We start from the raw sequence: 16,780 nt of genomic DNA, 5'->3' as shown, positions 1-16,780 counted from the left end.
AATATGGGGTCTAGGACAGAATTTCCACAGAGACCACTCATGGCTGGTTGCCACATTTCTATTCAGGAAATCTACTGTTGACCCCTGACAGGTGTAGACTCAGTGGGATCATGTCCCAGAACTTGAAAGCTTCCTCACAAAAAGAAGATGACTGAGCATCTCCTGGTTAGTTATGTAGTGCCTAACCAATGTGGTTCATCAAAATCTGAACCGTGGAGTTGCACAGAATGGGCAAGATACTATATGCTATAAAATAATCTGATTACCCTCAGATTCAAGATGTCCATGTGTAGTTTCAAATCATCTTGAGACTACGTGCCTTGCATCTGAAGGTGGTTCAAGTAAACGTCTCAGTTGGCTCTGCAGCATCCATGAGAAGAGTTACTGTTGGGGAGAGGGACAGAAGGTGTCACCCTTTCCTCAAAGCAAGCTCTCACAGGACTTGAGCTAGAATTATGATCATCCTATTCATGTGATGTGTGAAAGGGGAGTACATGGACCTCAGCCACAGTTATAAGTGTTGAAGGTAAAATCTGGCAAGTGGTGGCATGTACTTGTACGCTGATTTAGGGCTTTAAGAGTCCCAGACACACACAAACAGTCATAGTCTTGCCTGTAGGTCATATACTGGTGGACTGAAGAGATTGGAACCTGTCGTCTGGCAGTTAGGCTTTTTCAGATCTAGAGTTGATCAAAGTTCCTATAAAATCTTATCAGTGATGGTGTAAGAGATTATTTCTCACAGTTCACAAGGATTCCCAGTTGAGATGAAAGTGATGGGACACAATCTGAAGCTATTTAAATCACCAGCTCAGACCTGTCCCTGATCAGTCAGTTGTCCGGATACAGGCATACATGGATCTTCCATTTCCTTAAATGTACTACCACAACCACCAGTGAAAACTCTCAGTGCAGTGGAGAGTCTGAAGGGCAGAACCTTGTACTGTAATGGTTGGGCCCCACCATGAATCTTAGGTACTTCCTGTGAGCTGAGTGGAGGCTATGTAAACATACATATAAGAACGGCCATTCAGTAGAACCTCAGTTATGAACACCAGAGTTATGAACTGGCCAGTCATCCACACACCTAATTTGGAACTGGAAGTACATAATCAGTCAGCAGCAGAGATTAAAAAAAAAGAAGCAAATACACTACAGTACTGTGTTAAATGTAAACTATAAAAAAGAGGGAAAGCAGCACTTTTCTTCTGCATAGTAAAGTTTCAACGCTGTATAAAGTTAATATTCAGTTGTAAACTTTTGAAGGAACCATGTTTTGTTCAGACTTACGAACAACCTCCATTCCTGAGGTGTTCGTAACTCTGAGGTTCTACTGTACTGGGTCAGACTAAAGGTCCATCTAGCCCAGTATCCTCTCTTTCAACAGTGGTCAATGCCAGAGCTTCAGAGGGAATGAACAGAACAGGTAATCATCAAGTGATCCATGCCCCGTCGTCCATTTCCAGTTTCTGGCAACAAGAGGCTAAGGACACCATCCCGACCCACCCTGGCTAATAGCCATTGATGGATCTATTCTCTATGAATTTATCTAGTTCTTTTTTGAATCCTGTTGTAGTCTTGGCCTTCATGTCTTCTGGCAAAGTGTTCTACAGGTTGACTGTGCACTGTGTGAAGGAATACTTCCTCTTGTTTGTTTTAAACCTGCTGTCTATTAATTTCATGTGGGGATTCCTAGGTCTTGTGTTATGAGAAGGAGTAAACAACACTTTCTTATTTACTTTCTCCACACCAATCATGATTTTATAGATCTCTATCATATCCTGCCTAAGTCATGTCTTTTCCAAGCTGAAAAGTCAGTCTTATTAATCCCTCCTCATATGGAAGCTATTCCATACCCCTAATCATTTCTGTTGTTTTTTTCCATATCTTTTCCAATTTTAATATATCTTTTTTGAGATGGGGTGACCACACCTGCATGCAGTATTTAAGATGTGTGCGTACATTGATTTATATAGAGGCAATACCATACTTTGTCTTATTATCGATCACTTTCCTAATGATTCCCAACATTCTGTTAGCTTGTTTGATTGCTAATGCATATTGAATGGATATTTTCAGAAAACTATCCATAATGACTCCAAGATCTCTTTCATAAGTGGTAACAGCTAATTTAGACCCCATCATTTCATATGTATAGTTGGGATTATGTTTTCCAATATGCATTACTTTGCATTATCAAAATTGAATTTCATCTGCTCTTTTGTTGCCCAGTCACCCAGTTTTGTGAAATCCCTTTGTAATTCTTTGCAGTCTGCTTTGGACTTAACTATCTTGAATAGCTTTTTATTATCTGTAAATTTTGCTACCTCACCTCTTACCCCTTTTTCAAGATCATTTATGAATATGTTGGAGTACTGGTCTCAGTAAAGATCCCTGGGGAACACCACCATTTACCTCTCTCAATTCTGAAAACTGACCATTTATTCCTACCCTTTGTTTCCTATCTTTTAACCAGTTACTGATCCATGAGAGGACCTTCTCTCCTATCCCATGACAGCTTACTTTGCTCAAGAGTCTTTGGTGAGGGACCTTGTTAAAGACTTTCTGAAAATCTATATCCACCAGATCACCTTTGTCCACATGTTTGTTGAATTCTTAGTGGTGGAGATTAGTTCCTTGATGCCTGTGCAGGCAAGGCCATTACTCCCAACAAGGCCATGACACGCTGTATGCGTACAGATGACCCCAGGCTGTTGGCTGGACCAACAGCAGGCTTGGTGGGCCAGCGGTGGCTGAGGACTGCAGGTCTCTCAATGGCACTGACTGAACACCTGAGAGGGGAAGGGTCTCTGGTTGATGACATGGAGAATAATGTCTGCCCTGGTGAAGGCTCGGAAGAGTAGAATTCCTCTAGGGATGGCATCAATGTACAACGCACTAACTCTGTACTAGGGCTGACTGTCATCTTGGTGCCAACAATGGACCTGGGTTTGCACGAGTTTGATGCCCCCAGGCTGGCATCAATGCGAAGGTCACTGCGGTAGAGTCTGTTGCACTGCAGTCTGTTCCTTCACACCATCCCTCGATGCTGTGTGAGGCTTGGACGATTTTACTCTGAAGGTTTTGCTATGTCTGTTCCCACACAGGAGCTCATTGAGTTCCTTCTTGAGCTTCTGCCTTTGTGCTCAGACTGTCCGATTTCAGCCCTTGACTTTAAGACCTGAGATGTTACTACCAGGTTCAGTGTCAAAAGCTGAGGGTCAGTTTTGATATTGGTGCTGGGACTTTCCTTGGTGCCTCATCTTCAGTAGTCTTAAGTGCCTAGAAGCTCATTGGATAATAAGTAATAGTCAACATGGATTTGAAAAGAATAAATCATGTCAAGCCAACCTTATTTTCTTCTTTCACATGGTTACTGACCCATTGGACGGCGGAAAGCAGTAGACGTGATATATCTTATGTTATCTTGATTTTGTAAGGTTTTTGACACAGTCCCACATGACATTCTTATAAATAAAATAGGGAAATGTGGTCTAGATGAAATAACTATTGTAGAAGAGAGCACTGGAGCACTGGGCCTGGTGCAAGACCTGAGGCCTGAACTCGAGACTGTGAACCAAAGTCAGGCCACGTATTAAAGTAGTGCCCTTGCCAAGCTCATGTATCAGACAGTGAATCTGTAAGCATCAGAGTCTCTTGCAGAGGGATTAGTCCATCGTAGGATGGACAGTGTTTCAATCCCACAGGTTTCAAATCCACCATTTAAAAAGCCCTGCTATAGGGGGGCCAGATCAAACAAATTTTCATCCAGACAGTTGGTTATCAGTTCATGGCAGTCAAAACAGGATCTCAAAAATGATTCTCAGGATTTGAAGAAGATTTCAAAGAAGTTTAGCTTGATTTCAGAACCAGCAGATTGGACATTCACTAGGTTTCATCTCGCTGCCCTGGGTGAGAAGAGGTAACTGAGGGATGGTGGCGGCAGTTCTGCTTTTATGTTCTTGTACAGAAGCATGAGGTGGTACAGGGTGCTTATTGACTTAGAGTGGTGTGTGGTGGAGATATGGGCCCAACAAAGGCTGTTTGGTTGACCTTGATATTGATTTACATACTTGTACATTTTAAAAAATTATAATCTTGCCTTTGACTTTTCTAATTTCTTAATGGATTAGCTTTCATTAACCACACACTTATTTTAACATTTTCCTCTGACATTACCGATACATTTTTCATGGCCTTAAATATACTGGTCCTAGAATTTCTTTAGATTTCAAAAGTTACGTTTTTAAATCATTCCAAGAATTGCTGTGGTGCAGGAATCCATTTATTCCTAATCCCCACCCTGAAGTCTTAAGAACTCAAAGAACATAATCTGAAACCCTTTGCCCAATGTAGAGATTACAATACCAACATAGAATCACAGCGGACTCACATTTTTCATGACCACTATATATAATAAATTATTAATTCACCCCATTTTCCTAAAATTAGTCAAATATACCAGTCGTCACTGAAACACACAGAATGAAATCGATTTAGCCAATCCTAGGCCATGCCAAAAACATTTGGCTTGTCACAGGACAAGCGAAGAATCAAAGGGAAACTTTTTTTTATAAAAGTTTTATTTATTTTAAACAAATTAAAATTATCCAAGTTGCCTTAAAATTTCGAAAAAAGGTTATTAGGGCCATTTTCATGCACATTTATTTAATTCTGGTGAAATTAGGCATATGGGCCAAAACTGAAATTATAATGGAAAATTAGCTACAACCTTAATTAGTGTCTCTCCATAATGATTCATAAAACATATCAAGGACTAAACTGCAATGGTGTATGGGAGAAGGACCAGTGCCTGTAATTCCCTTTGTGCTGGAGACTACAATTGTAGGACACACAGGATTAGAGGGGAGGCTCTGGAATACACCAGCACAAGGGCCAGACAAAATCTGACACCATGTGCTTTTAAACCATTAATCTTGTTTCCTGTTAACTAATGAACTAAAATCTAAACTAAACAACTAAAATGAACACTTTGTTCATAATGCTGTCATACGTAACAATACCTCTGCATTATCCCTTGAATTTTAATTTACAGTCTAACTTTGAGCCAAATACCGATACAACTCTCAATAAAAAGTTGTAATACTTCATTTTGTAACAGTATACTCTATTTTAACAACTTCTGTTATGTAAAATTAGTTGTAAGATGTGTATAACCTTTCATTAGCTGAGGTATTTCTTAAATTAAATTTATTACTTTTTATTTATTGAAATATTATGCAAAAATAAATCAGTATTTTTACAGTCTAGTCAAGGTCTGCATACAAGCTAGCATACTTGTATTTACATTTGCTGAGAATTACTTCTATTTTTTTTTCTTACCACTCACTGCTGCATGCTGCTTCAGATACTCTCTTCTCACATTTATGTTTTTCACAAGGCACTGCCTAGCATGTGCTCTTCTTTCCTTCACCGGGTCTTTTGCACACAATGCACAAATGGCCATATATTCCAGCGGGAGCCGTAGTCTGGAAAGGCCTTTGTGGAGTTTCTGAGCAAATATTTGTCTAACTTGGTAACACTCATCCTGTAAAAAATATACAAAAAACTGAGAATTTTTACATATAATAGAGACTTTTAGAAGTTACACACAAAAATGAATGGTATGTATGAAAAAAAATCAATCTGTCCCCTTGCAGCCATAAAATTCTTCCTATTCTATAGAAAAGGAAGATCTCTTCTCCTCCCCCAACCAGGAACTCACTTGGATTCAACTGAATGTATCCTGAAGGACAGAAAATCCCCTATAGAACAAGAAGAATGTTAAAGTGTAGGTTTAGGTCCAACCTTGAAGCCTTTTTAAGGTTCACCTGAGAAGCATGTGCCTAACTTTAAGCACATGAGCATTCCCTCCCATTGACTGCAAAGGGACTGCTCACAAATTTAAATTTAAGCACGTTTAAGTACCTTGCTGAATCAGGGCCTAAAATAAGGAGTTCCTCTGAAGTAATAAAGCCTTTATTGATAGTTAAAACAAACAAAAAAAACCATGTGGAAATGTAAAGTGGCAAAATCAAAACAGATTTTCAGGCCACTGAAAAGTACCTGGCAAACTCCATCTCCCTGCCTAACTTCAGCTTTCTACATCTCCTGCTTAATCAAGAGATGGCCAACAAAAGTTTACAAATATTGTTACAATGGCAAAAGATATCCTCCCCTTTAGTCTTGGTTCCTGAAAAGTAGCTATACAATAACCTAGTTTCAATCACTAGAACTATAACATGAACATTCATACATTATCTATTAAACAGTGCAAAATTAATTCAGCAATGGACAACAAACGGTGCGTAATTAGTGCACTAAACGCAGAGAGCACAAAATGTTATAACAAGATACAGTTTCAAAAATATACCACAACCAGCACAGGAGCGCTGTGACTGTCTGAAGTACTGCTAGGTGAAAGACCATAGATCAGAAAGTAGACCATAACAAGAGGGGGGAAAAATAATCTTTCCACTTTTAGAATATTGCCTGAAAATTAATCTATGAAGCACCATTGGGCTGTGGCTTTGTCAGTTGGCATCCTCACCTGTGACCAGAATCAACTGATGCCAGTAAGCAAAGGATGAGAATTAAAGAGGGATGGGTCTGAATGTCTAACATTAAGAAATGAGCTCCGATACCAAAGGGTTACTCGAAACATATATGTGTACAAAAGTCTGAAATGGAATATATGGAATTGACACCCAGGTATAGCTTTTTATTCCATCTAGGTGATATAGATTGCTGTTCCATTGAGCATCAGTAGCAGTGCCTTGGAATGTGACTTGGTTAACAAGTTTGCAGAATGATTCTATGCACAGGGGAAGATGCATAGCAGGCACAGACGTGGGAATGTGAGAAAAATAAAGGTGACATGAAGGCTGGAACCAGTGAGAGAGTGGAAGTGGTGAGGAAAGAATGCAGAAGGCCTATCGCAGGGGTGGGCAAACTTTTTGGCCTGAGGGCCACATCTGGGAATAGAAATTGTATGGCATACCATGAATGCTCACAAAATTGGGGTTGAGGGCTCTGGGGTAAGGAGAGAGTGAGGGCTCTTTTGGGGATGTGGGCTCTGGGGTAAGGCCAGAAAAGAGGAGTTCAGGGTGCGGGAGGGAGCTCCAGGCTGGGGTGGGGTGCAGGCTCTGGGGTGGGGCTGGGGAGTTTGGGGTGTAGGAAGGTGCTGTAGTCTGGGACCAAGGGATGTGGAGGGGCATCGGGGCTGTGGAAAAGGGTGGGGACGCTCAGGGGTGCAGGCTCCGGGCAGCGCTTACCTCAAGTGGCTCCCAGAAACAGCAACCATGACCCGCTTCCGGCTCCTACGTGAAGCCAAGGCCAGGCGGCTCTGCACACTGCCCCATCTGCAGGTGCTGCCCCTGCAGCTCCCATTGGCCGCAGTTCCCAGCCAATGGGAGCTGCGGGGGTGGTGCTTTGGGCGGGGGCAGCGTGCAGTGCGGAGCTCCCCGTCTGCCCCTACACATTGGAGCGGGGCCATGCCGCTGCTCCCGGGAGCCATGTGGAGCGGCCCCCAACCCTGCTCCCCGGCTGGAGCGCTGACTGGGGCCATGCCACAGCATATCTAACCAAAAAGGTCGGCCAAATCCCTTTCCTGAACAAGGTTTATAGCAATGAAGATCATGTATTCTTGTTTTATACACAACTTGGTTTTTTGTTCTATTTTTTAAAATTAATATATTAAACTTTCATTAGGTCCTTAGTTGTGTATTTTCTGTTTGTTGTCATTCCAATTAGTACCATTGCTACTTTCCTTTTAGTGCTTTAGTAGATTTTAAATATTAACTCTGTGCTAAGGACTCAGACATATATCTCAACTGCAGGCCCATCTGCTGTGCAGTCTGTCATACCTCTCTCAGTCTCTCTCATATATATTATCTTGGATGGCATGCCACTCTCTCAGGCTCAGTATAGCCAAAACCAAGTGATATGGTTGTTTTTGACTCTCTTCTTTTCCCTGTGGTCTGGTATGTAACTAAAGCCTGTCACTTTGTCCTCTACACATTTTAAAGTCCTCAAGACAGTGTTGAAAACAGGACACTGGACTTGATGCACCAGGATGGCTTATCTCATGTTTCCCCCTTCCTTCCAGTGCCAGTAGCCAAAATTTGTCCACGTCTTAATCATCTTCCTCCTTGACTAAAGTTCCTCCAGTCTTCTAGATACTCATTGTCCCCAATCTATCAAAAACCCTGGTTGTTGGTTTGATCCTCATTTCATTGTGTATCACCTCCTTTTCCTTGCTTTTAAAATCCTACATCATTCACCACCTACCTCCCAATAGGTCAGGGGTGGGCAAACTGTGGCCCCTCGGGCCAGATCTGGCCCACCAGCCATTTTAATCCAGCCCTCGAGCTCCCACTGGGGAGTGGGGTCTAGGGCTTGCCCTGATCCAGAGCTCCAGCCAGAGAGCAGGGTTGGGTGCCGCTCATGCAGCTCCTGGAATGCCATATTATGTCCAATTCAGACTTTAAACTCCTGGAGGCAGAGAGCTGTACACTTTAACTGTGAAGAGCCATGAACATATACAGCACTGAATAAATACTAGAAAACTAAAAGCAGGGGAGGTAGAGTTGAGAAATCATACTCTCTAGCCCGAGACTGAACGTCTACACTGCAATTAAACAGCCCCGTAGCCTGAATCAGCTGACACAGGCCAGCAGCAGCTGTTTAATTGCAGTGTAGACATACCCTTAAGATCTGCAGGATGAGAGCTTTTTCCTGCAGACCACAAAACAAGTCAATATCACAAACTGAACTTTGCATGGCTCATAAGAACCAAAGATCTCTCTAAAAATCACCATACCCCAGAGTATCTCTCTTACATTACTACTTCAGCATTAAAATAAATTTGTTATCTAGCTGAAGTATGGCAAATAGATACTAGAAAAATCTTTTAGTTGCAATGAATATCAATTTTGTAATGCTCGTTCCACTGCTCTTACTATTAGACCACATTCCTTTATTACTTTTAGTTCCTAGTAATATTCATCATTTCAACATAATAAAAAACCCTGAATTTTCAGGATCATAAGAAACAAATTTAAAATTGAGAACAAGTTAGAATTGCAATCTGAATATTGAGAATGACTTCAAATTAATATTCTTAGTGATCTGAAGCCTTAGATTATTAGCATACATATTAGCTGATTCAGACAGGCACACATACACTCCTCTCTCTTCCCTCCACCCCATTTCCTTACATTAACGGCTAATGCACATAGCTGGTATTGTTCTAATGTGATGATTTCATGGTAACAAGGTTCCTGTGCCAGCTTCACAACAGCACTAGCAGCAGCCAGCCTCAGACGAGACATATCGGGTTTACTGAAAAACAAGCACAGAGGTAGATGGGTTAAATTAGTGCAAAATTATTTAATTATCTGTGTCATGGAATCACATCCCTCAAGTTTGAAAGAATTTTTCTCCATCATGCTGAAAAATGGCTCAGGTGGAACAGGGAGGAATTTGCATGGCCTTTGCTTTCTGTATGCAAAATAATTATGTAAGTAACTGAAAAGTAAAATTAGAACCTTGTAAATTAATACTTCTCATGGAATCTCTACCCACCTAGAAGTTTACATAGTACCTCTGCTAACCTTGTGTTATTTGCTGTATGAAAGGAATTAGTTTCCAGATTCAGGACAGCATAATCACAGCCTACTTAGGGTACACCTATACACTTTGGCACATTTTCCCCAAGGGAATTAATGTCCTTTCTGATTTCCTCAAAGAGTTTCACATGAGGAAATGGTTGCAGTTTGCCTTATCATAATGCCTATGTATTAACAGATGTAGGACAATATGCATCATGTCCTCGTATATATACACTAGGGCTAATGAAATCTCAGTATAAGGGCTAAAACATTCCTTCTCCTATAAAGCTAGATAAAGGGATCTGGTGAGTCAAACCAATTATCTCTCAATATTTTAGGAGTACCAGTAATTGGTTTACATGCTCCTCTAACTAGGCATTTGCTATTTTCCAAATATGGTTGGATTTTTGGTACATTGGGTGATGCTGTATTGATAAAGAGATCATAATAGTATCAAATAGTTTCCTCATCTTATCTTTGCAAATTGGTATTGACCCAATCTATATAAACTTAATCAGCACACAGAACTTAATCAGTGCACAGAAGCCAGAATAAGATCAGGGCCCAACTGTGTTAGAGATTATACAAACACATGATAAGAGACAGTCCCAGCCCTTAAGAGTTCACAATCTGAATTAAAACAAGCCACAAGTGGTTGTAATAAGCAAATGAATTAAGAATGTGTGGTGTGGGGGGGTAATAGGGGAAAGGGCCATGGGGATGAGGCTAACAGCAATCACACATGGGGTATTATACAGGAGAAGGCACTGTAAACAGAAATATGAGGATTTAAGAAAGGGGCTCTGATATAAGCCATATATTTGAAACTGCAGCAAAGTGAGACCAAATGGGTAGATAAGTTGTGGAACTGGAGTACTCAGTCTTAATTTTGTGAAGTTCTCTGTTGTACATAATCTAAAGACATGTCTTGAAAGCACTTGTAAAAATCAATGGCTTATAAACTTCAATGTGAACTGACATTTTCTCTCATTCCACAGACTAATATTTAAGTATGTCAAAAAGAAATCCTCTTCTGAATGCACAGCGTGTAAATGCGAGTTGTCTAACCCTCTCAACTTCTTCCAAGTCACATGGAGCTAAAGGATTCCTCTGAACAAAACAAACTCTTTTGCAATATTGGGTACAAAGCTGGAGCCCGGAGGCAGCATTATGCCTGAATCTATAAAGCAATAGCAGCCACCGAATGAATGATATATTTTTCTTTCATCCAACTGTTGGTTTTCCCCTGCTAGTTTCACTTTTCTGTAGGCCTTCATTCTAGATCAATGTAGATGGCATGGCCTTCAATATTCTTATTTCCAACATGCAGTTTTATGAGGGGTAGCTTTTGGGACCTACTGCCAGTCAGATCTCCAGCCCCACTGAATTACTCTTCAAATAGATTCTTGCCCTAGTATCAGTATTCTTAACGGCTATTTGCAGCAGCTGGTGTCCTGTGGTACTGCAATATCCTAGTGCTCTTTTCACAAATACTTAAGCAATACTGTATTTTTACATTTCATGCTTTCTTTAGATCAAAATAAAAACAGCGTGGTGTGGCAGCTTTAACTTAAATTGTTTTAGTTTAGCCTATTTCAATTTAGTCTCAAGCTTTTCCAAAGAAATATTTAAATTTAAAAGGATATTATCATCAAGGTGAATAAGCCAAAAATGTCATCTGTACACGTGCTAACATTGTATGTATAAAGGAGTATAGTTGCTATGTAGAAGATTTACCTGGAAGCTAAAAAAAATAAAGCACTGCAGCCAACTATCCAAAGAAACTATCTCTGAGAGAAATATCTTAGCAGTTGCAGTCTACCAAGTTTCTTCAGCCAACTGCCCCATGGTTTAAATGGGAGATGGTTAGTGCCAAAGTGTTTTCCATGTGGTGCTCTGACTGGAACCCAGTTCATACCTACATATGACCAAGTCTGGACTTCGCTACTTTCAGAGCATGCTGCAAGGCCCATTTTCCCTATCCTGTCTGTAAAGAAGTGGGGCTGTATAGGTGTATAAGTGAGAAGAGGGGGTATAGAAATCTTATTTATGGTGGATGGGAGGTTCTCTTTCCAAGATAGGGACATTCTTGAGGAAGGTGACTGAGGAGGAAACCGACTTCAGTCGCGGAGTGTATGCATATTCTGGATGGATACTGTGAACCTGATAGCCGTGTCTGATACAGTTCAAGACCCATCTGGAGAGCCGCTGGGCTGATATTACTGTGCCTTTAGACCTATTTGCAATAGAAAGAAAGAACCTAGGAGATTTCCTAAAAGCCTTTGTCCTGTCCAGGTAGAAGGCCACAGCTCTCTTAACATCTAGCATGTGAAATATGGCTTCTCTGTTATTGTGGTGAGGCTTAACATAAAATGTCGGGACGTGAATCGGTTGCTTTATGTGAAAAGATGAGGTCACTCTGGACATGACCTTTGGGTGTGGCCTGAGAGTAACCTTTTTGTGAAAGAAGACGAATAGGGGAGTGCGCCCACAAGCATCGTTATCTCCCCTATTCTCCTTGCCGAGGTGAGGGCAACTAGAAATGCGGTCTTCATTGACCGGTTTGTGAGCGAACAGGTGGCCATAAGTTCAAAGACCAGTCCAGTCAGGCTCTTTAAAACTAAGTTCAGGTCCCATGTTGAGATGGGATATATGGGTTGGGGAAAGAGGTTTGCTATACCCTTCAGGAACCTCTTTGTATGAGGTGTGAGAAAACTGAGTATCCCTCTGTTTGTTGATGGAAAGTCACTAGGGCCACCAGGGTTACTTTGAGTGAACTGAGAGAGAACCCTGACTTATTGAGAGTCTGTATGTAGTCGTAACATAGCAGGGAGAGTAACAGATGCCAGGGTAATTTGCCTGGAATTGCACCTAACTTGAAACCTGGTCCACTTTTCTAGGTAATTACGACAGGGAGCTGATTTCCTACTGTTTATTAACACTTCTTGTACATCCTAGAACAGGAGCTCTGTGTGTGTTGGAACCATGAAGGAGCCAGGCTTTGAGCTGGAGTATCCATAGGTTCAGATGGAGAGTGCGTACTTTGTTCTGCAACAAAAGGTAAGAATTGAGTTGAAGAGGGATTTGTGGACACACTGCCAGCTGTGACAGGTACGAATACCATGACTGTCTTGACCAGGTGGAAGCAATCAGTATGTCATTTGCTTTTTCTCTTTTTAAAAGAACCTTCAAGAGCAGAGGGAACGGGCAAAGCCGTATAGAAAGCCCTCATCCCATGGAAGAAGGAGAGCATCCCCTAACAAGTGCTGTCCAAAGCCTGTCCTGGAGCAGTAACATGGGCATTTCTTGTTCAGGTAAGTGTCAAAGAAATCTATCATCAGTGTCCCTCATTGACAGAATATGCTGTGAAATACAGTTGGGCTCATTTCCCACTCGTGGTCATGTGAGAACTTGCAACTGAGACAGTCTGCTGTTGTGTTCTCCACTCCCGGTAGATACGCCGCTGATATTACAAAATTGTGGGAAATGCACCAGTTCCATGGTTTTAGTGCTTTTGCGCAGAGGGCGGATGATCTGGCATCCCACTGGATGATTTATGCAGTACATGCATGCAATGTTGTCTGTCATGACTTTCATGTGTGTACCTCTGATCAGTGGAAGAAAGCAAGCACAAGCATTCCTGACCGCTCTGAGTTCAAGGGGGTTGATATGGAGAGTTGCCTCCGCGGGTGACCATTTGCTGTGAATCATGAGGTTGTTGAGATGGGCAGTCTATGAGGGATATATCCATAGTGAGAAGTGTCAGGGGAAAGGGGGAACGGTGTAAACGGGAGGCCTGTGCAAATGTCTGCCAGATCTTTCCACCAATCCAGGGAGTGTTTGACCCTAGAAGGCATAGAGAGGTGTGTTTAAACAGTCTTTGTTTGGCTTGAAAACCGAGGTGAACCACATCTACAGGCACCTCATGTGAAGTCTGGCATGAGATATTACGAACATGCCAGCCGCCATGTGCCCCAGAAACTGGAGGCAATGTCTGGTCGATGTTTGAGAGCTGGTTTGCATTGTCCCTAAAAGCATTGTCAGGCTGTGAAATCTGTGCTGTGGAAGGAGCGCCCTTGCTTGCAGTGAATAGAGATGGGCCCCTACAAATTCCAAGCATTGTATTGAAGTTAGGGACGATTTTTGGACGTTGATTTGTAGACCCAGTTTCATAAATAGGTCCATAGTTCCATAGGTGGCCCGTAGAGCTTTTTCAAAGGAGCAGGCCCTGAAGAGACAGTTGTCTAAGTATGGGTAGATGATGATCCTGAGTATGTAGGTGGGACAGCATTACGGAGAGGACCTTGGAGAATACTGTGAGAGCCAATGAGAGGCCAAAAGGGAGTACTCTGAACTTGTAATGGTCCTGACCCGGAGTAAATGGGAGGAATCATCTGTGGGACAGCAGGACTGATATGTGGAAATACGTGCCCTGGAGAGTGAGGGCCGAGAACCAATCTCCCATTCCAAAGACGGAACAGGGATGCTACTTATGCGACCACATTGAATTTTTGAGCCTTGATGTATTTATTCAATGCTTCGAGGTCCCTTATGAGTCTCCCACCTCCCCTTTTCCTGGGGATCAGAAAATATTGAGAGTAAAACCCTTTTCCCCAGAGATGAAGTGGTTCTATGGCTCCTAGACAGAGGAGGTGATCTGTCTCCTGTTGTAACAGTCTCTTTTGAGAAGGGTCCCTGAAGAGGGACAGGGAAGGGAGGTTGGGGGAAAGGAAAGAGGTGAAGTGGACCAAATACCCTTGGAGATCATTTCCAAAGCCCATCTGCTGGATGTTGTGTGTTCCCAGTAGGGGAAGAACAGAGTAATGCAGCATCCAAAGGGATGCGAGGGGTTGGAAAGTGGCAGCTGTTGTTGAAGGGAGTGATCTCCTGGTGTCTTGACCAAGGCATCAAAACTGATGTTTTGAGGTGGAAGATTGCGATGCTGAGGATTGAGGGCCTGATGGTTTGCACCTCTGAAACTTGGAGCTTTTTCTCTATGGTTCGTAATAGTGTTGTGGTGGGAACTGTGGTGTACACAGTTTGTGATTAAGGGGAGGTCTTAGACAGTCATAGAATCATAGAATATCAGGGTTGGAAGGGACCTCAGGATGTCATCTAGTCCAACCCCCTGCTCAAAGCAGGACCAAGCCCCAATTAAATCATCCCAGCCAGGGCTTTGTCAAGCCTGACCTTAAAAACCTCTAAGGAAGGAGATTCTACCACCTCCCTAGGTAACGCATTCCAGTGTTTCACCACCCTCTTAGTGAAAAAGTTTTTCCTAATATCCAATCTAAACCTCCCCCACTGCAACTTGAGACCATTACTCCTCGTTCTGTCATCTGAACCTCCTTCAGAAAACCTGAAATATGCAACCACAAAGCTCATCACATCACGACTGTTGATGTGGCTGATACAGCAGTCCGTCCCATCTGAAGTGCTGTCTGGAGCATTGTTTTGGCCACCGACTACCCCTCGTTGATAATGGCTTGGAATTGTTCTCATTGTGACTTCACTAGATTATCAATAAAGGCATTGAATTTGGCATGGTTCATATAGTCATATCTTGCTGCTAGGGCCTGGTAGTTTGCAATTACGAATTGCAAAGTAGCAGAAGAGTAGGCCTGCCTCCCAAATAAGTCAAGGTGCTTTCAATCCCAATCATAAGAGGTGGATTTGGAATGATGTTAGCGGCCACAGAAGTTCACTCCGTTAATCACAATGGAATTAGGCAGAGGGTGGGAGAAAAGAAATTCCATGTCCTGGGGGTGTATGTGGGTGTGTACACACATAGTACTTTTTATCAGCCCTTTTACATGTCGGTGTGGCCAATGCTGACATTTGCCATATGAGCTAGTTGCATCCAAAAGGGCCTTGCTGATAGGGAGGGCTATCCTCGAGGAGGAGGATGTATGTAAAATATCTAGCAGCTTATGGTGACTGTGTTACCACCTCTACTGGTATTTGCCACCCTCTTCACAAGGTCTTGGAAGAGCTTAAAATTGTCTGCCACAGATAACGAAGGGGGCATAAACATCTCTTCTGGAGGGGAGGAAGAGATGTTAGAATGTGGTGTAACATCCTCCTCAAGTCCCACTTCCTGCTCCTCCAGGATCTCCTCAGGAGATGCTGAGGCTCTAGATGCGGTGGTTGTGGTAGAATGCCTCAGTCTCTCAGTACGTGACACCAGACACCCGGGAAGGCATGATGCCTAGAGGCCACCCGAGGATCCCAGCAGGGCCACTGGGAAAGGCATGGGAGGCTGAGCCCATGGATGGTCATGGTAGCAAGAAGTAGACGAAGTGATGAAAGAGAACCTCCTCCTGGTCACTGTCCAAATCTCCACTGAAAAGTGGTGGAGCTGACATGGAAACTGGAGGTGCACAGCTCGGTGCTGGTGGTAAGCCTTCGGCCCGAGATTTGCTCAGTACCAGGGCTGTGATACCAAGTAGAGGAGACTCTGGTGCCTCAGGTACCATAAGGTTCTTAGAGAATCTAAACTCCTGTGGTGCCACAGTAATATCTACCATCAGTGGTTGTTGGTGTTGAGTTGCTGGTGCCAAAGGGACTGGAGACCTTGGCCGCAGCAAGCGGTCTGATGATGGCTGCCTTGCAGTTGCCTGTGCCGCGGGCTTCTGTAGCAGAGCCGTCTGCCCAGAGGTGGTACAGTCTACGTCCCTGTCCCTGACCAGCAGTACCGCTGCTTTGGTGCCTGGGCCCACAGGGTCCTCAGGCTTACCAAAGGTGTCTATTGCAGAGGTCCCACCCAATCTGTGAGTACTGTGTTTACACGCTTTTGATACCCAGGAGACTGAATATGCTGGGTGGCAGCTGGGCTCCCAGCAGGGAGCTCACTGCTGAGTGAGAGCCCGGGTTGCAGCTTGGCTCCCAGCAGGGAGCTCAGAGCTGAGTGAGAGCCCGGGCTCTCAGCCCTCAACATTGTCCCTGTTAAGTCGATGCAAGCGCTCCTGGTGAAGGCACAGACAGAAGGAGGGTAGTGGGGACATGGAAAACCACAGTAATTACTGAAGTGGCTGTTTGTCGACTTAAGTCTACTTAAATTTGTAGTGTAGGCATGCCCTAAGAAAAAAATAAAAGCACTAAAAACCAGATAACACCACATTTCTGAATAAGTAAAGTATCTGTGAATGGACTGCTAATCACTCCATCTC

At 42.9% G+C, this 16,780-nt stretch overlaps 1 protein-coding gene across 3 annotated transcripts in view; it reads right to left on the bottom strand.

Moving 5' to 3' along the window:
- Positions 1–16,780, bottom strand: part of PDS5B (PDS5 cohesin associated factor B) — a 266,958-nt gene that overhangs the window by 37,858 nt on the left and 212,320 nt on the right. For all 3 annotated transcript variants that reach the window (XM_048847181.2, XM_048847201.2, XM_075127882.1), the window contains exons 24-25: positions 9,219–9,342; positions 5,344–5,548 (exon numbers count right to left, since the gene is read on the bottom strand). In XM_048847181.2, coding sequence (XP_048703138.1) covers positions 5,344–5,548; positions 9,219–9,342 — 329 coding nt within the window. The remainder of the gene's footprint in view (positions 1–5,343; positions 5,549–9,218; positions 9,343–16,780) is intronic.

The sequence above is a fragment of the Caretta caretta genome, chromosome 1 (genome assembly GCF_965140235.1).
Source record: "Caretta caretta isolate rCarCar2 chromosome 1, rCarCar1.hap1, whole genome shotgun sequence".
NCBI lineage: Eukaryota > Metazoa > Chordata > Testudines > Cheloniidae > Caretta > Caretta caretta.
Note: the sequence above shows the minus strand (reverse complement) of the source record. Positions and strands in the feature narration are given on the sequence as shown.